At 46.0% G+C, this 20122-nt stretch overlaps 2 protein-coding genes across 3 annotated transcripts in view; one reads left to right on the top strand and one right to left on the bottom strand.

The window, feature by feature from the left end:
• Positions 1-1320: 1320 nt before the first annotated feature.
• naaladl1 (N-acetylated alpha-linked acidic dipeptidase like 1) lies at positions 1321-14846 on the bottom strand (the record flags this gene model as incomplete). Its single annotated transcript, XM_080003781.1, has 19 exons — positions 1321-1498; positions 2420-2512; positions 2613-2700; positions 3106-3279; positions 4469-4550; positions 5234-5327; positions 5445-5536; positions 5806-5873; positions 6866-6929; positions 7038-7123; positions 7907-8026; positions 8127-8212; positions 9285-9389; positions 9501-9594; positions 10609-10801; positions 11660-11779; positions 13177-13298; positions 13769-13941; positions 14650-14846. 19 exons carry the CDS (start codon positions 14844-14846, stop codon positions 1321-1323), a joined length of 2229 nt encoding a protein of 742 aa, XP_079859907.1.
• A 2590-nt stretch (positions 14847-17436) lies between these two features.
• The window catches only part of erap1b (endoplasmic reticulum aminopeptidase 1b), a gene marked incomplete at its 5' end in the record, with an annotated part of 12916 nt that continues 10230 nt past the window's right edge, over positions 17437-20122 (top strand). For both annotated transcript variants that reach the window (XM_080003468.1, XM_080003467.1), the window contains 7 exons: positions 17437-17933; positions 18147-18285; positions 18712-18846; positions 19058-19178; positions 19370-19524; positions 19702-19815; positions 20096-20122. The exon at positions 20096-20122 is cut by the window's right edge and continues 105 nt beyond it. In XM_080003468.1, the coding sequence (XP_079859594.1) occupies positions 17437-17933; positions 18147-18285; positions 18712-18846; positions 19058-19178; positions 19370-19524; positions 19702-19815; positions 20096-20122 (1188 nt within the window). The remainder of the gene's footprint in view (positions 17934-18146; positions 18286-18711; positions 18847-19057; positions 19179-19369; positions 19525-19701; positions 19816-20095) is intronic.

Raw genomic sequence — 20122 nt, 5'->3', positions numbered from 1 at the left:
CCTGAATTAAATGACACATTCGTCATCCCCGCCTCCTCCCAGGTCCCTGGTCCGATCGCAGCCGCTGCTTCTTTCTTCCCTCGAGTCCTTGATTGGACGACCGGCTCATCTGTCAATGTGACATGGATGGTTGAGGTTTTGATCTTTCTCTCGGCGCCTCCATCCTCCACCCTCCACCCTCCACCCCTCCTGATGCTGATCACAGAGCTTTGTCTCCCTGTGCCGCCTGACCCCTGGTGGCCCACACGGGTATTGCAGCCAAACGCACAGACGTCGGGCTCCCGTATTGATTAGTTCAGTTCAACTCTCCTAAGGACTAAACAAACAAACTTTTTACACAATTAGTACTTAACAGTAATTGTTGAATATTCATCTCTGATATTCTCATACACCCATGTGTGGTGTAGTTAGTGGGTTTTGTCATTGGAAAGCATCACTCTGCTTTAGGCGACAGTATATACAATTCCAGCCCAAATAAGGAGAACATTTTGAGTTTCTTTTATTGACATAAATGATCAAATATCCCAAAAATACCAAATTTTTATTCATGGGAAATTCAGCACCCATCACATACATGTATAAGCCTACTATGAAATATTGTGTGCGCTACACTGCGTATACTTTTCTGCGCTTTACTCAGATTTGCACTTTATTGATCCCCGGGAGAAAACTCAGGAAATACAGATAAAACAAACACATAATTGAATGATGTGAATTGTGTAAATGAAGTGAAAGCTCAACAGAGCACAGATAAAGGAATGAGGCGGTGGAGTGTGCGTGCATGCGCGTGTGTGTGTGTGTGTGTGCGTGCGTGTGCGTGTGCATGTGCATGCGTGAAGGTGCTGCATTGACCGTTGCTGAGGTCCCTATGTTTGAACTGGCACCGCAGTTTACGGTCCCAAGACCCCCCCCCCCCAAAAATTGCATTGTACGCCATGGGTTCCCACATCCAAACCCCTCTGTATTTTCCCCATTTAGTTGCTAGGTGAAACTATGGCAGAATTGTGTGATGCAAAGCAGAAAGCGGTCGCCTTCATTTGATGGTGGTTTTGCTCAGTTTCATTTCAGTCATTTTAGCCCTCATTCAACCGGGGAATCACCGGGCGTAGTTGACTTCTAGCTCAAGTAATAAAAGATTGAATTAAATGTTCATATCGTTGCCTAAAAAAAGCAAAACATCAATAACAGTGAAATATAGTCGGTGTTGAAACGACAGCTATTTAAAGCCCAAGGCTATAGGCATAGACAGTGGGGGTGGGGTGGGAACTCAACAGGGAAATTACATTGGAAACACACAAAAAAAAAAAAGAACAATAAGCTCTATACGACGTCCCCCAGCGTGTGGGCGGCGCCCTCTATGGCCTGGCTCAGGATCGATAGCTGCTTGTGGGCTTGCTCCCAGTCGCCGGGCAGTGTTGAGGAGTTCGCCTTGAGCACGGCGTCCGACAACCCCGGGAAGGTCGGCAGCACGGTGCTGCTGGACGCCCAGATCACATGTCTGCGGAGAGGTGGGAGATTACCAAGGAATGTGACGCTCGATGGTAATTCACAGACGGGTACGTGTCGCTCTGGTCAGGGTTTTTTTAAGATGTTGGTTGTCAGGGTTTTGGGGGTTATCGTCTGCTCTCTCCGTCCCTTGATGTGGCTCAGTCAAGTGACTTGAGACTGTGCTTGTTAACGGCCACTGCTGGCGAACTTGGGGTCCCGCTTTGTGTGTTTGGCCGAAATGGAAGTGTTGTTATTTATTGCAGGCCTTGGAAACATCCAACACTTTTTTCTCCATTTTTCTCAAGTGACACCAATGCTTACAAATGTGCTGAGTACCAGAAATACAAATTGTCTGTTTTCCGCCTTTTTAAGGAACATTTTGTAACAATTACAATCCTGTGTTTTTCATGAAGATGCATGCATTATAAATACCGTGTGTGGTGTGGGGATGGTGTGGTTTGAGCAGCCACACCTGTCCTGGGTCTAGGTCATTTGGGCCCAGGATCAGTGTGTCTGTACACCTGTTGCTCCTTGGACTAATCAAAAAGCAACAGGTAAAACCACCATCCCCACACACACACAGAAGAGGAGCCCTTGTCATGACGTGCTGTCAATCTGCTGCGGGCTTGTTTCACCGAGCCCACTCTCTACAATATACTGGTGTGTTTTCTACTCCATCGTCTGTGTCTCTGTGCCATAGGGCCCTGGAAATGCTACTCGGTGGCGTGTGATAGGCGAAACAGCCACACCATGACTTTTGCATTGCATTCAATAATGATTTTGGGTTGATCTGAGGATATTAAGAGCAGGGAAAAGGTATAGGGGGCTACCCTCACCCCTCATATCTAAAAAATGCAAAAAAAATAATAATTCTGAAGGTGGGATATGATAGGAACTTGACTTTAATCGAAGAGTCGCGCGTTCTCCTCACCTGTAGCCGTACTTATCTGGGAACGCTAGAGGGTCCAGAAAGGCGCGGTCCAACAGCATCAACTGGTCGTTGATCCGACGCACCTTCAGAGGTCTAAAGGGGGAGGGATAGACGTTGGTTCGGACGGATTTACAACACTTGAATTTAAAGTGTGTGTGGGTGCGTGGGTGCGTGGGTGCGTGCACATGCTTACGTCTCATTTGCCCGATCCAAGCTTTGGATCAGCTGGTCCAGAGCCGTTGCTGCTGAGCGGAACTTAGCCACAGCTTTTTTAAGAGGTTCTGAAACGGTACCGGCCAACAGTCTGATGATGTCGCTTTGCCAAGTTTCATTCACCAAATAAACCATCTCAACCAACCTCTCCCGAACAAAACCCATAGAATATGTTCAAGGCAGTTGCTTTCACAATCGGGAAGTTTTAGCTCCCAGTTTCTAGCTTCAGCTCCATCAATCTAAAGGGGTTTGTTTGAGACACACTGAGTGACACATCGCTTGCACATCAAAGTCTTTCCCTTCGTAACCGGGATATTAAAGTATCTCGTCGATGGAAAATGTCGAGGACGGGGAACCTCCGGCCCGTGGGGCCTATTAGGGCCCTCCGGTCAACATCACGTAGCCCACTTGGTGTTTCCTTTAAACACAGGGAGGTGTCGTGTGTATGGAAGGTACCTCTTCCGCCGTCTTACCCATGGAGATCTTCTGATTGGTCAGTATTAATTGGAAGAGATCCAGAGCTTCGCTGAGGTAGCTCTCCAGGCTCTCTGCGTAGTCGCTGCAGTTCAACGGCAGCACCAGGCTGTCGGCCAGTCGTAGCAGGACATTTCCCGCCGTCCTAGCAACGGCTTGATGGCTAACAAACCCTGAGGAGGAGGAGGAGGAGGAGGAGGAGGAGGAGGAGGAGGTCGAAGCATCTGTTAGAGACAGAGACCACACTGGGCTGTGCTCCGAAACCTGCTCGATCACATCTACACCGAGGAGATAGATAGTGAAGCAGCAGTAGAAAAGGAGGGCATTAACAGAAAATTCAACCGCATTAACAGAAAACAAAACTGCATTTACAGAAAACACAAAGGCATTAAGAGAAAACACAAGGGCCTTAACAGAAACTACAGCCGCATTAACAGAAACTTCAACCGCATTAACAGAAACTACAGCCGCATTAACAGAAACTTCAACCGCATTAACAGAAAACACAACCGCATTCACAAAAATACAAAGGCATTAAGAGAAAACACAAAGGCGTTAAGAGAAAACACAAGGGCATTAACAGAAACTACACCTGCATTAACAGAAACTACAACTGCATTTACAGAAAACACAACGGCATTAACAGAAAAGAACAACACATTAACAGAAACTATAACAGCGTTAACAGAAAACACAACCGCAAAACCATATATTTGCATGTGTTTTCTTCAGTTGCAGTGGATTGAGTTCTCAGGGCCACCATAAAATAACATAACCTGGAAGTCAGAGCCATCATGTTACGTTGTTACAGATTGGTCTCTCCCGTTCACAAACAATAAAGGATCATCCCAATCCGTGTAGTTTCTCTCATATGATGGGATGGTTTTCCTCTTGGAACATTTATCATTTTTACACCCATCACTTTCACATTTTCAGCAGTTTACTGCGCGACTCCTCACCAGGCCTGTGTCAGAATGTGTTCTCGCTCCACCCAAAATATCAAGGTGATCTAAGAAGTCCTCGGTTGGTGACTTGGCTGACTGAATTGAGTTATCCCAGCATGCATTTTGACAATGATCCTATAACAAAGAGGATCCTAATCAAACACCTTTATGTACTTAGTATCGAGAGGGTAAAAAGTCTTAAATTCCGAGTCTGCAAGTCTATACGACCACTGTGCTTTAAGACTCTATTACCCAAGAAGAAGATTATTTGGAGGAACATTTTTTTTTTTTTTATCAACAGATTTTGGGATGAAAGCTGAAATCGATTTTCTGGTAGATAGTTTCAGGTAACTATCTGGGCATTTTCAGATTTCTCTGCTGTATTTGCACAGCACGGGCACAGGATCAAAGCACTTACCTGGGTCAATGAACCGAGACGCGTAGTCAAACGTGTCGTAGGCGGTGTGGTATGCAGGATAAATCCGAGCCCTTGTTTTGGTCTGTAGAAGGAACAGATTTGCGTGTGATGAGAATAAAATGGTAGCCCAGCCCACTACGTTATGCCCCTGAATACGTGCATGGCTTCAAGATTCTGGAGCAAGCTGTGAGTGTGGGTGCCTCAAGGGGGGATGGAACCCCTAACCCCTGCAGTGTCAATGCCATGCTCAGCCCACCTAGTGCCATACGTGGGTTCTACTCATGAGCTGAGAAGCTGGTTCAATCGGTCGTCGGGCCATTATGGTTTTTGTGGAAACCGTAATTTAGTTTGTTTGTTGTCTTGTTTTATCCCCTTAATTTCTCTATTATTTGATCTATTTCACCCTGACTTATTTATTAATGAATAAGTGAACTTGGGGCCCAAGCATCACTTTGCCGGCAGTGACAGAGAAAAGAAAAGAAAAAAAACAAAAAAGAGAGCCAGATTGAGAATTGGGAAGTGGACCCTCGCGATGCGGATATGGACGTCTTGAAGCTGCGCTCGGCAAGGTGTGTACGGCATCTTTGTTGATACGCGAGGCAACGGAACTGCCGTCAGACTTTCACTCGGATAGAAATAAAAGTTTCTCTGAAGGGTAAACGACTGCACATATCAGGGATCACTACTGAATATATGCAAGGACAAGACATGAGACTAGGGGGAGATGATGTTTTTTTTTTTTGTTGTTGTTTTTTTCCATCTTACCCGGTCATATGTGTAGGACAGATCCATGGAGGCGATTCCGAGGTAATGAACAAAAGCAGCGTAGTCGCTACCCGCTCCAGAGAGGTAACCCACGCTGTCCCAAAAAATCCCAACAACAAACACAAGGTTGGTTGGTTTTAATCGCCGTAGAGTTTGGAACCATTGTCCCGCAGAACCGTAATAGAGAGAGATTTGGACCGGAGCCGCATACCTGGGGATGATTCCATGGGCCGGGCTGGTTCTGTTGGTGTATCGGATCCAGTTTTGATAAACCGATGTGGAGCCCCGCCCCGGCGCGTCAACCTGTGGCGTGGCAACAACGCATTCTGTTAGTACATAGTCCTGAGAAGGTTCTGTTGTTTCTGCCTTTGGACGCAGTTTTGGCAGCCTAAGTGTCGCGTGGAGTGACGCAGGAAGTCGGCGGGCCCGATTTGGAGCGACCAATTTTCACAGCCTCGTTTCCCCGCTTCACTTGACTCCAAGCGGAGAAAGGCCGCCGCAGCGAGTGGTAAACTAAGACGGGTCTCGCCTCAGGCGTAGTAGCTACTCAGGCTGCCGGGTGAGAAGCGTACCTGCTTAGCGGCCGTGAAGATGACGTTCTGCACCGAGGGCATCCCTGACGCTCTGAGGGTGGCGTTGGCTAAAAAGGAGGAAGACACGTCAGTTTCTAGGCCCGGCAGTGACTCGTCCCTACAGCTACGTCATAAAATCCTGGCGGAAGACTCCTAGATTTAATTTGAAATGATTTGTATTTATTTAGCACTGCTGGAGCTTGGGCGTCTGGGCTCTCGCCGCTCACAGAGGCGCACGGAAAACATTGGTTTAACGGGCTGATGGAAGGGGGGAGCCCCGACGGATGGACGCGGGGGGGGGGGGGGCGCAGCAACATGGCGAGCAAAGCAGGCAGCAAAAGCAGGCGGGGCAGGAGGGGGTGGGGGCGGCGTGTAATTGCGCTGCGCCGTGGAGTTGTCTGACAGGACCGGCGCCGCAAGCAGGCGCCTCATGACTCCTCATATCATGTGGGGTTTCATTTACTCCAGTAAATACCAACTTAAAGCTATGACTTTAGAGTAGAACAATTAGAGACCTGTCACCCGAACACTAAAAGCAAGAAGGTCCTGGGTTCGATTCCCACCTGGGGCGCTGTTGGCACCGTGCTCCGGCGGCTTATCTCCCAAAGCCTTTCTGTGTGGAGTTTGCATGTTCTCCCCGTGCTCACATGGGGTTGGGCCTCCACCTAATTTCAGTTAGGACCCCCACCAAAAACATGCACACATCACCATCGTCTGACCAGCGATGGACACTCGTCACCTGGTCCCCGGCCACGTCCACGTATGCTGCCCGCTGCTCCTGGCTGTGCCCCCGGAGGAAGGACAAGCCAGGATGGGTAAAATGCTGCAGAGGCCTCGTTTCACCGGCCACCATCCAAAGCATGTGCGTGCGTGCATGTGTTTTAGCGTGGTGTGCTGTGTGACAAGTAAAGATTGTTCTTCTTGAGTAGACAAAACTGTCTAAAAGAAAATGATTTCGCTCTAGTGCGGTTCTGCCGGCTCAACACGCGGCGTTGAAAGCGACTCCCATATTCCCGCTCTATTTTATCGTATTCACAGTCGAAACGGCTGTAGCTCTTACCGAACACAGATATGTCCACGTTGATGTAAGCCACGGTGCGTTCGCTGAGCCTGGCGTAGTATTGCTGCGGGGAGGACAGAGAGTTTTTCAGACAGGTGTGGGGGTTGGCTGTTGTCTGCGCACACGCGAGTGCGATTGATTGATGCTGTGACGGCGTGAGTGTGAAAGTGACCTCGGTGTACTCTGCAGAGCCGATCAGGCCGAACTCCTCCGCGCCCCAGCTTCCAAAGATGATCGACCTGCGGGGTCTCCATTTGCCTGTCAATCAGTCAACCTACGGGTCAGTTCCAAAGTCGAGGAGGAGGGACGGAACCGCGTCTGGTTGGGCGCCGGCGATTTTGGTCGCAATGCCATTTAAGAACAAAAGCGACGCAATACTCAACAGGAAACCTCCAGCCAGCAGGCGGAGCGGTTCCCACGGTTGTGTTTGGAGCAGCGTGTCAGTTCATTCAGTCGGCCACCTTTTTTAGTTATTATTATTGTTTTGTCTCTTTACCAGTCAACCAGTCAGTAATTTCATAATTAATAATTAATCATTCATAATCAGTCGGTCATTGGTGCTGAAATGGTTCACATTCAGGTGGTATCACTGAAGTATTCTATCGGCATTATCTTTTTTTTTGTATTCAAGTGCGTACCATCACTGCTTGATGCGTATTTTATATTATCCACTAAAAATAATACACAGATGGCTATTTTTTTGTTTTTTTTTCTGTTTTTTCATTTCAGTTCATGTTTTTAAGACACATCAAAGGCTTGTTACCGAGTCAATACGTAAAAACACAAAAAGTCATTTTTTCATCATCTGTGAAGCAGTCAGTGAGTAGTTATTCTTCTAGTTAATCAGCCAGTTAGTCAGTCTGTTTCAGAGAAGTCTCAGTATCACTGGATAGTCAATCAGTTAGTGTATTAGTAGTGGGTCAGTTGTTCAGTTAGTTTGTCAGTAGTGGGTCGGTCAGTCCGTTAGTGGGTCAGTTAGTCAGTTAATGTGTCAATAGTGGGTCAGTCAGTCAGTCAGCTAGCGTGTCAGTAGGCCTTCACCCTGCTTCAGCATTCTTCCCAGCACTCTGGTGATCTCCAGCATGACTGATGTTCCACTGCTGGGGTCGATGGCCCCGTGCACCCAGCTGTCCCTGTGGTTCCCATAAATGACATATCTGTCTGGAGACACACACACACACACACAGAGAGTACTCACCACTTGAACATAGTAGATAGTATTACTATTGGAGAGTGCTGTGTGTGTGTGTTGGCGTCTCACCCGGTTCCACGCTGCCACGGATCACCCCCATCACATTAGCCGAGTTCCTCAGCTCCCCCTGGTTGTAGATGTCCAGTTTCACGTCACTGAAACACACAAGCCACGTTCAGAAGTCCAAAAAAGTGGAAAATCACAGTTCTTTATTCATCTCCATCACACCTGACTTCTTGGCTCCAGGAGCCAAGCCTGGAAGACACAGTAGGTGGTGCTGGTCCCCTCCAACTGGCCCAAGGAGGCGGGCCTAAATATGATCTCATTCACGATTGTTCAATCACCAGTCAGTCGAGGTTGACGCGAGCACAACGGAAAACGTTTCACTCGGCTGTTTATTTTTGGTTTCCGTCATTTATTAACCGGTTGTTGGGTGTTGTTGTGCCACATCGCACTCTAAACAAGAACGCCCAGAGCTGAGCATTTTAATGCAGCAAAAAAAAAGCCTCTAAACCCTAAATCCAAAGCCGCCATCTCGATGTTTTGGGCAAATTACCCGTTACCATAAGGCAGCTATAGCGTAACAGACGAGCAGCTGATCGAGGCGTCTCGTTGCTACGGCGACGCCATAGCGACGAACGGCGCCCTGCCGGCTCTGTGCACATCGGGAACCATCAGGACGTTGACTGGACTCGCACCTTGACGGTGAAGCTCTGGGTCGTGGAGATGAGCTCAGAGGGATAAGCGTCACCTGCAGACGCAGCCGCTGTCTCGAGGGCATCGCAATGAGGACATTTTTCAATGGATGTTGGTGTTTGCCTTGTTATTTTATCTTTTTATGCCCACTACCAATTTGTTGCCCCATTCATGCCCTAAGAATTTAATTGTACTGAATGACCTTGTGTTGTACTGTACACTTGACTAATAAAACTTTGAACTTTGAATACGGTTCTGTTTCCTTTTTAACAGTCGGAGGTCACGCGGACAAAGGGCGACTAAGTAGCTGTTTTGGGTGGAAATGAGTTGGTGTTTCATAAATCTGACATGGGCAGTAACTACACGTGCTCAAGTAATGTTATGAAGAAATGTCACTTTCCTGAGAGGATTTTGGAGATGACACGTAATTGTAAGTAATTTCCGCATTGAACCGTCAGGTTAGTGCGTCACTGAGTAACATTCGTCACGGGTTCGATGCTTGCGGGGTGGAGTCTGCGGACAAAGGACTACCTGTTGTCAAACTGGGATCCTGGTTTGAATCCCGGCCCGCCAAAGTTGTAGGTGCAGTTGAATCCTCCCTGCCAGTCGGTTGGAGCTGCGTCTCCGCCCAGTTCACTGTGGTCACCAATCAAAAAGCAGCGGCAAGTTCAAATCCCACCAAATCGCATGGTTTTTTGGGTCACGCCCCGTCAACACGGGGAACTTCTCTATCAAACCCAAACAAACCAGATCAGGGCGTAGGCGTCCTCGAATCCAATTGGTTGAGTTGGAATGGGTGGAACTCCGGTAATATTCGCAGGTGGAATTCTGTAGGTGTCCTCTGCAAATTAAGCAATGACAGTGACATACATTTATGGTCCTGCAGGATATCTAAATTCTGTCTTTCTGGTTTATGAGGCGGCTGTCAACGTTTGTAGAAGTCTGATAATCCTGCATTCTTCCTACAATATTGCTGATGTCCAATTCTTCTCGAGTGTTAGGCAGTAAAACTGAAGCATTATATTGCTCCATAGAATTTTAAGGGCTCTCTAAGGACGTTTTTTTTATCAGCTTATTCCTCATAACTCTTTAGGGTGAAGGTTACAGAAAAGGCGGTGCACTAAAAAAAAAAAAAAAAAAAAAAAAGACTTGAAGGAAGAGACTAGTAGACGAGTCCGGGGCCTAGCATCTGGGACGGCGATGAAATTCAATCTTTTCACATATTTTGGAGCCGAAATACGCCGACTTTGATCGCGGCCATGTCGCTGGCACGGAATACTTTATCCTGATTGGTCAATAGTGGCGGTCCGTTATTTCTGAATAAGGACCGCTGATCTGTCAAGGATGACCGTCACCAAAGGCAACCACATCTCCACCTTGTTTCACATCCTTCGTGGCTCCTCCTCCATCTCTTGTGATGCTTCATAGAAACTACAATGGGAGACTTAAATAACAAGATCCTTTTCAACCCAGACAAGAGCAATGACGGACCTGGTGAGTCTCTCTCCTGCAGCTGCCCGTTGCGACATAGAAATGTCAGCTCTAAGAGCATGTTATCGAATCTCGCAAATCTCTTTTTGGCTTTGTGGGACTAGCTCTTAAACTACCCGGAAGCACGCCGGTTATTGCTTCAAATAAATCTTCAGTGTCAGTGTATTCATTTATTCATAGAGCAAGCCAGTTATGGCAAAATGACTCCTCCCTTCAAGGGTGATACAAGATGAGCCCTGACTGTTCTGAAACCAGCCAGCAGAGGGCGTCAGAGCTGTCCCGGTCTCACTTTTCAAATCCCCTCTTAATTCTCTTCATTCAAAGGGGAGCTCCTTCCATTCATTCCGTCTTTGCCGTTGTTTACCTTTGGCAGCCAGGTAGGGAGTGAGGGGGTCTCCAAAGTGAGTTTTGAAGGAACCCCTCTCCACGCCGGACGGAGGCAAGTACCAGGAGTAGGGGTAGGTCTCGTTGACGTCAGACATGAGGCCGTCATTGATGTCCCCGGGGTCGGTGTATACCAGCACGCCGACCACGCCGTACGGGGCTGCGTTGATCGCCTGGATGCAGACGAAACAGGGGCGCGCTTTTAAAATGATTGAATGGAGTTTCTTTCAACGCTGTCTTTGAATCGTCACAACTGTGGGTCATGGCGCTCTGTTTGCGTTCGCTGCAATGTCCTCAATTCCCATTCATACACCTAAACAATGTGACGGTGTGTTGGTGTCTGTGATGATCTTCAAACTCCTGCCAGCAGTCAGTGAGAGTGTTCACAACAATTTCTAGATTTCTTCGAAATTTCTTAAACCATTTGGCTTTGTGGATCACTACTGTATTGCGGATGTGTGGCTCATGTGCCTACTCATTTTGGGTGTTTTACTCTTGTACGGCTTTAATATCAATGTCAAAGTGACTTATGTGTGTCCCATGGAAATTTGCATTTTTTTTTTGGTGTATGCATGTGGTCGTAATAGGTTTAGCGTTTCACTGGAGCTGGGAGAGGCCAATCCCAACACTTAACAATTACAAGGTAATATTCTACCACATAAAAGCCATCATAGGCAGCTTTAACATGAAAAGATTGACCAACATGCCATTTATTTTATGGGTCCAGGCTCAAAGTATATTTACGACTGGAAAACTTCTGCCAAAACAACAGTCAGACTGGAAGGAGCCTTGGGTGCTATTTAGAGTTTGGTGCTCAGCATAATCCTTTGTTCTGGCTTTGGGCGCTTACATGCATATAAAATGAAGTTATGGAAGCATTTTATAGAAGAATGCAATACATAACAGAATGGCACACCCCATATGGACCAGTGAATCTTGCATTTTACTATTTCATCCAGAATATGTAAACTTGGGATGAAGATCAGGGGAGAGCTTTCAGGGAGTTATCACGGAAGCTTTTAATGACTTACTTTGGGGGCCCGTCCAGCTCCTCCGTATCTGGTGATGGCGATGGTTCCTCTGAGGTCCAGCGTCTTGTTCAACAGCAGATAGTCGCTGGGTTTCCCGAGGTTGGCGTAAACGAGTTTTCCCTAAAAGCCCCCCCCCGCAAATCTAGAGGTCATAAATACAATATTTTGCGAATACAAATGCTGAAAATCCCCAAAAAACATTGACATCTCCGATTTTGAAGACCCTGAGAGTTTATTATTTCCAGTAATTGATCATAAATAAAAATGAAATGACCACCGAGTTTAAAGAGTACAGAATGATCTTGCTCTTGGCAGCAGTTATGTTTTGTTGGGTTTTGGCATGGAACATTGTTATGCGTATAAGAACTTGAGAGAAACCGAGACCAGTATTGGTCATCCTGTATATTTAAACACCCTGTATATTTAAATAGTTTCAGCACCAAGGACAGCAACTAATGTTGTGGCCTTCACCTGTTGCTTGATTTGAGGCAATATTTATCTAAGCAGATGAGTTCCACAATAGTGTCAAAAAGTCAAGTGGAAATGTGTGTGAACACATTCATCTGAGTTAACACTCCTATAGATAACATTGTTGTACGTCATTTGGATTTTTTGTGTTTCAGAGGTAGTCTGTTGTTCTTTTATTAACCTAAACGACACCATAACTCTGATCTGTACCTCTGATAAGGCGTGATCAGGCCTGATCAGGCCTGATAAGGCCTGATAAGGCCTGATAAGGCACGGAAAACCTGTTGGCCTTGACAATGTCATTGTAGTCTTAAATAAATGTTCCAAAAACAGACTTTTAAATGTACTGTAGTTATGGCTGCCTAGGAAGGAGAGATGCCGGAACATTTCTTAGGAACTTGATTCATAATTTATTATTATTGTATTTCTTCATTTGGTTATTTTATGTAATGTTCATCTTAGTGCTAAGTTTATTCAAATATTATATTCCCATTATTACATATATATATATTTTTTTTCTAACTGCAATTTCTGCTGTTTCATGTTGGACTTGAGTCTGCATACATTCTGTTAATTAATAATATAAAACCCTGTGCATAAATATATGACTATATGACTTACATGACATGTCGACACCATCTATGATACATAACAGAAGAGAACCAGCACAATAGCTCCTCCAGCTTCAGTCTTTTGTGGTTTTATGTTTGCATAGATTGAATAAAAAGGTGTGTCATTTTTTTATTTATATCATTTTACTTTGAAGAATCTATTACACCCCCTGGAAGCCAACGTGTGGCTTCCGGGGGGTGTAAAATAACAGTTACGTGATCAGTGTTATCTAGGCGTTCTTATATAAAGTCACAACAACCTGTTGTAGTGCAACGCTAGAAAGAAGCCCAGAAGTTTGCAGGTTGTAGTTCAACTGAACCACGACATCTGGTTGGACGGCCGGAGAGGTGTTGCTCGTTCAACTTTTTTTTTTTTTATATTTTTTTAATTCAAAGCCGCTGTCTGTTCATTAGAGATGGAGGAAGGACGCTGGGCACCTTCGCGTGGCCCGGGGGAGAGTAGGCGGCGTACGGCTGCACCACCTCCGGGTGGTCTTGGTCTGGGGTGTAGCTCTTCTCTTTTTCTCTGACCGCGTACAGCACCGCGTCGGAGGCGTTCACTGCAACGAGACGACAAGCTCCAGGGTCGTAGCGATTGGATTTTTGGGTGATGCTGAGATTCGGACGTGCTATCAAACTCATCGTTTACAATCTCACCTTATCTTGCGCGTTTGAATTGACTGCTGATGAACCCCTGGTCAATGTGAATGTGTCTGGAAAGTGGTTTATGACGTCTAAACCTAATCTTACCGCCAGATAAAGTTCTGATAAGCTGTTCTGTACCGCACTTGCATTGATCTTTCAAATGCCAAAGCAGATTTCGTCTTCTGCAAAATGTTTGATCTGCAAAATGATCATCTTTTATCCTCGACTCGATATGTCTGTGAGGTTTTAATCTGGATCAGTGAATGGTTACGTTTTTAAGGTCGCAAGCACAAGCAATGAAGTTTGACTATTATGACGGTGTGTGATGCAGCGTGTAAATGACTTCATGACAACGGCATGGGATCCCCGGCAGGCACTGGCTCACCCACGGTGACCTTGTTGGGGTTCTCGGGGTCCGGGAAGGAGAGGTAGACCTTGTACTCCTCCCTCCAGGCCTTGTCCAGACCCTCCTCTGCGTCCTGCCATCGCTGCAGCACGTACTGAGCCGTCTTCTCGTCTCCGGGCGTGGTCGCCATGTGGGGAGCCTTGCTCAGCTCCCTGTACAGAGGCGTGGAGACATTTAGATGTATAGAAAATGGCTTTTGAGGAACACATGACTGACGGGTTCTGTAATGGAAAAATAGAAATTACCTCGAAATATCTTTTCTAAACTTGAAACCAAGCAGGTTTCCCCTCTGCTATGTTGCCCACTCAGTCTGTGTCTCAATATATGACAATACAATGCAATAATGTCTGGAGCCCCCTGAGTGTTGCTTCTGCATAAAAGTGATTCCTCATGAGATGTATGTCAGAACTTACCATAAAGCTCCGTTGGAAGTGTGTCTAGGTTTCTCGTTCTATTCTATGCAATAAATCCATCTTGGTAGCGGAGCCAGGTTACTCTCACCAGATCCGCATTAAAAAATTCCACAACAGTTCTCACGGTTTCGACATTGATACAAACACCAATGACCCCTGGATTCTTCTTTTTTTTTAATATATATATATAAATGATAATTCAACCGCATATATTCTGACCAAGAACCATCAGGTGTTAAAGTGTACGAGACCATGGGATTTTAGACATTTTAGCACGGTGCCTTTTGATGTATTTTTGTCACTCAAAGCAGTTCTGGCCTAATTTTGTTTTTTATTCCGGTTTGTCTGCTTTTCTAAATTCATCAACTCTTTCAGATTTGAAGAACAGGTACTTATTTTAAGCACAGCAGATTCACCCATCGGAGAGACCACCGCCCCTCGACTCACCGGAGGAACTCCTGGATCTGCACGTTGTCCACCTGGGACAGGAACTCCTTGATGAGGCCCTCGTCCACGTCGCGCCCCACATCCTCCACCCAGGCAGGCGCGGCTGCTCCACCCTGGATGCCGTAGTGGCCGAGGAGGATGCCCGCGGTCAGCAGCACGGCGCCGCACAGCGCTCCTATCAACACGTGCTTCCACATCCCCCTCCCTGGGACCAGACCCTACGCAAGGTCCTCAGGTTCCCTCCTTGACCCGCGACCGCCCTTGAGATTCCTTTGATTCTCGTGAACTAGGCGGAGATGGAGCTCACCGGGTGGTGGAGGGTGTATATTGATAAAGTGGGACACTTTCGTCTTTGTCACTTACGATCACTTTGTCTTTATTCTTCATGCAATGCTTTTCCAATGGAATCCTATGAGTGACAGTTAAAGCGTCCCAACTTTGCCAATATTCACGATACGCCAGAAAAGGCCTCTGCTCCGGATGGTTTATGTCCCGAAAAGACCGGCGCACGACTGATACCCCAGCAGATGCTGCCCGCATTTAGAGAACCGACACTCCCCGTGTGAAGTTTACTGTTTAATGTTTTCTAGACAGAACGGACTTTATCCTGTTTTTTTGTTTGTGAAGTCTGTGAAGGCTGGAATGGACATTGACCGCAGAGGAATGCACTTGTTATGTCATGTTTTTTCATCTTCGTCAAGAAGGAGTGGAAGTCGGTCTAATAACATTTGGCCCTTCTCTGTCTGTTCAAGGTTATAGCCACGGTTGCTTGGATGCCTTTATTATTTCTGTGATGTCTACTGAGTGTGTCCTGTCCTGAATACACAGTGTATTCCCTGCTGTGGGACTGGGATCTACAACGAATCTACCCTCTATGCGTCAATAAGACTTTTTAATGCCTAATTAGTGGGGAAAAAAAATACATTTACGTTTGTGTCCGTCTTCCTCTGCGCCGCGTGCGCATGCGTGCAGGCGTGTTGGAGTGAGAAACAATTGACCTTAAATTATTTTTCATCATGTAGAATTTCTCTCACTTTTTGCGTCGTATCTTAATTATTTTATTGAATTCATTATTATTGAATTTATTGAATTACGGTTACTTAATGATTATGTTTAATTTTTTGTGTATTTTTAAATATATGAACATCGTGAGTGCTACATAAATATGCATAATTATTATTGTTATGATTGTTATGATTATTATTATTATTATATTCATAGTCAGGCTAAATGAAGCGATAGGTGTCTTTTTTTCAGACTTTGAACCAATGGCGCTGTCTACCGGTATAACTTTGCATTGCGAATCACAGTAGTGTGTGCATATAATCCGCACACACTCCCTTCTAATACAGACACAACACATGTTTCATCGAATCTAATGAGAAAAACGTCGCGGCGGGCGGTTGTGGCTGGGGCTTTTACCTTGAAACACAAACACCGGAAGTTGTATTATTATTATTTTCTTTTCTTTTCTTTTTCTTTTCAAATTTGTTCGCGTGGTCGCCGGCGTCCGAAGCGGACCGTGTGGACTCGACCCCCGAGGCGGGGGAGGCGGAGCTGCGGAAGCGTTTTGCGAAAAATCCAAAAACCGTTCGACGCTCGCAGACGAGCGCACGGCCGCTGCCGCACGACTAAATCACGGGGAGGGGGAGGGGGTGTGTCGGGGGGGTGTCGGGGGGGTGTCGGGGGTGTCGGGGGGTCAGACGTGCGCCGATCGCGACGAGTGCGCGACGAGTTTTGACGTCGAGCGACCGTTTATTCTCCGGTTTCCCGACGTGCACCGCGCTCGGTTGGGGTTTTTGTTTTTTTGGGTTTTTTTTTTTTACTTTTACTTTCTCTTCGGGACCAACTCTCAACCGGTAAGGAAATGCCGCGGAGGTCGGTAAACTCCACGTTGAGGTCGTATATGTACAACGTATGCACATTGGAAAAGAGGACATAATAATTGGTCTTTTGTTGTGCCGGAATTTCGCTTAAATTTTGTGTCAACGGGTATTAGTTTCAAGTGGGCGGACCTGAGGAAATCCAAGCTATTTTACCTACAATCTAAAACCGCCTTAAACAATTTCTCTTTGAGTCTTCGGATTTATTATTATTATTACTATTATTATTACTATTATTATTATTATTATTATGATAATCGTATACGTCTGTTTGCTGTCTGAAATGTAACGCGGTGCACGATGACTCATGTAGTAATCAGTTCCGTCCGTTTTCAAACTAAGTCGAACTCGTTTTCAGTCTCGCAGAAGAGCAATACATCAGTCATAGGCAACGCATGAACTGGAAAAAAATAAAAATAAAAATCGCACAGAAATTCGCACATTGAACCACCAAAATGGTTCACAGTCATTTGACTGTTGTTACTCATGTTCTGGTTGATCGCGTCCAATGTTGACGTTCATCTTCCATGCACACACAGCACACTCCAGCCCATTATGCTACAATTTAGGGTTGAACCGATATCAATAGTATTATCAGATATTAGTGTAATATCAGGCCAGAAGAGGAAAGAAATAAAAAGAAAAGGAATAGCTGTGTTATATTCTGCTTTTGACACATAGAGGCATGTTGGATGAAGGCATTACGTGTTAATGATGTCTGTACTGTACTGTTCAGGCAATCAACGGTTTAGATCTATTAAAAGTAATCCTGAATTTAAAGTTTATGATTTTGTATCGGTAGTGAAATAGTGTAATCAGACGTCCCCATTAATATACTGCATTAATCCATACCATTTAATTTCCGTGTTACCAGGTGAGAAGTCCTTCACGTTCTGTCGCCACCATGTCAGCGCTTCCTCTGCTCCTGCTCTTGCCGCTGCTGCCGTTTGCTCCCTCGTCAGGGGCCCAGCTACCGGAGCACAGCGGGGCCAAAACGTCCCACGTGGCCGCCGATGGCCAGCAGTTTCCCTGGGACCGAATGAGACTCCCCAAAACTGTTTCTCCCCTCCACTATGACCTCTCCATTCACCCCAACCTGACCTCGCTGGACTTCACCGGCGTTGTTCGTATCCAGCTGGAGGTTCTCCAGGACACCAGCGCAGTCGTCCTCCACAGCAGGAACCTGCTGATTTCCAGAGTGCTGCTGCTGGGACCGGGAGGCCGGGGAAGACCCCTGCGTTTTTTAGAGTACCCTGCCTTCGAACAGCTGGCTGTGCTGTCGGACACCGTGCTGGCCAAGGGAGGGAAGTATGAGGTCCAGCTGGAGTTTGCCGCCAACTTGTCCGACAGCTTTCACGGTTTCTACAAGGGCAGCTACCGGCCAAGCAGCGGAGACGTCAGGTGACGTAGCTCCCTCTCACTTACGTTTAAATCATCTTTAGTGATCCTTCTTTATGTTGCCTCCAACGTCTTGCACAGGAAAAAAATGGTGGTTTTTTTAAACCCCTGAAAGCGAAATAAAACAAAAAACAAAAAACTGGGTACACTGGGAAGGAAAAGAATCTTTCGTTAAAGCCCCTCACAAACATTCTTATCAGTCTCAATGTCTTTTAGGTTTCTGGCGTCCACCCAGTTCGAGGCAACTAGCGCTCGGGCGGCCTTTCCCTGCTTCGACGAGCCTGCCTTCAAATCCAACTTCACCATAAGGATCGTACGAGAGGCACGCCACATATCCATCTCCAATATGCCCAAGGTACATGTTCAAGGGTGAGCGGAAAGTGAGAAGTGGGGGGTTGCGGGGTGTCCCAGAATTTTCATTTTCAACTGAGAAATAACTTTAATATTATGTTAGTTTAGCCTATACATGTGCTCGATCTCATCTCTTGCTCTTGTATTAATTTCCATGCACCATGCTGCCAGGACATCAAAAAATAGTGCAGAGAGTGAATGCATTGTGGGGTACCCTAGCCAACATAGTGTCCAACACTTGTTCAATGCCATAACACACTGGCTGTCTTTGTTTAGTGGAGGAAGTTATTCAAACTTTGCAGCCAATGGCATTATTCTGATCGGTTTGTTCGGACACGTAAATAATATCAACCGTTTTAATCTCCACATTTCATCTGCCTTTCCCACCTACTTCGTTTGTCCGTCTCTGCATTCCTCTCCGGTTTCCAAGCTGAGGACAGTGGAGTTGCCGGGCGGTTTGCTGGAAGACCACTTCGACACCAGCGTGAAGATGAGCACTTACCTGGTGGCCTTCATCGTCTCTGACTTCCTGTCCGTAAGCAAGATCACCCAACATGGTGTCAATGTGAGGATTTTTTTATTTTTATTTTTTTACTGTATTGTTTATTATCTTAAGATCTTACAATAATAGTCAATAGATTAAAAGGGTTTAAATAAAGAAAATAAAAACATATTAGATTAATAGATCATTAGTTAAGTGTGTTTATAAGAGTCTTCATCGCCTGTTTCAGCTGTGGAATCATAAAAAAAGGCTTAAAAACATCCCATTCTCTCAGATCACAGTGTACGCCGTAGCAGAGAAGATCAACCAGACCGCCTTCGCCCTGGATGCTGCGGTGAAGCTTCTGGACTTCTACGACGACTACTTTGACATCCCCTACCCTCTGCCCAAGCAGGGTCCGTACAAAGGCTTGGCCAAGGATTTTCTTGGTTTACCAGAATTAGTTTAAGAAACCACGTCTGTGTTTGTACTTTACTTGAAAAATTCTGTTCCAAAACAGATTCTCCTCATAGCTTCTTTTTAAAAATGGAAAAGGAAAAAAAAAAAAAAGATCTATAAAAATAAATAAATTTGAGTGTTCCTGCAGACCTGGCGGCTATCCCAGACTTCCAGTCAGGAGCCATGGAGAACTGGGGTCTGACCACCTACCGGGAGGCCGGCCTGCTCTTCGACCCCAGCAGGTCTTCAGCGTCAGACAAACTGGGGATCACCATGGTCATCGCCCACGAGCTGGCTCACCAGGTACACGGCGGGCTTAAGGGTTAAAAGGTGCATTTGCCATTTGTAAACTGCTAAATGGGCTACGCAATTTCACAGGCGAGCAAACTCTATAGGTTCACAATTTTTGATTTTCCTCCTCTGCTGCTTTGGTCGCGTTCTATATTTAGGGTTGTAATCGTCCCGTTCTCCCCCGTGCAGTGGTTTGGGAACCTGGTTACCATGGAGTGGTGGAACGACCTGTGGCTCAACGAAGGATTCGCCAAGTTCATGGAGTTCATCTCGGTAGACATTGTCTACCCGGAGCTCCAAGTGGTGAGAGGAGAAGACAGACAGCTTACAAAAGCTGAATAGCATACTTGAAAACTCACCTCCCGGTTGTTTCTTATTGCAGCAAATACCTTTTTTTTTAATGTTATGTTATTATTGCACCTGGCTGCAATTTCTGCAGTTGCCTTGAAGATGATTCTCTGTTGCATCGTCTGATAATCAACGTCACAAATGAATGCCTGTGGGACAAACGGATTAACCACGAATAATAGCCAAAATGTTAAATCCCATTACGTCTTTATATTTTCTGTCTCCATCTCCACAGGCTGACTTCTTTCTGGGCAAGTGTTTC

This window comes from Zeus faber (assembly GCF_960531495.2).
Source record: "Zeus faber genome assembly, chromosome: 7".
Lineage (NCBI taxonomy): Eukaryota > Metazoa > Chordata > Actinopteri > Zeiformes > Zeidae > Zeus > Zeus faber.
Note: the sequence above shows the minus strand (reverse complement) of the source record. Positions and strands in the feature narration are given on the sequence as shown.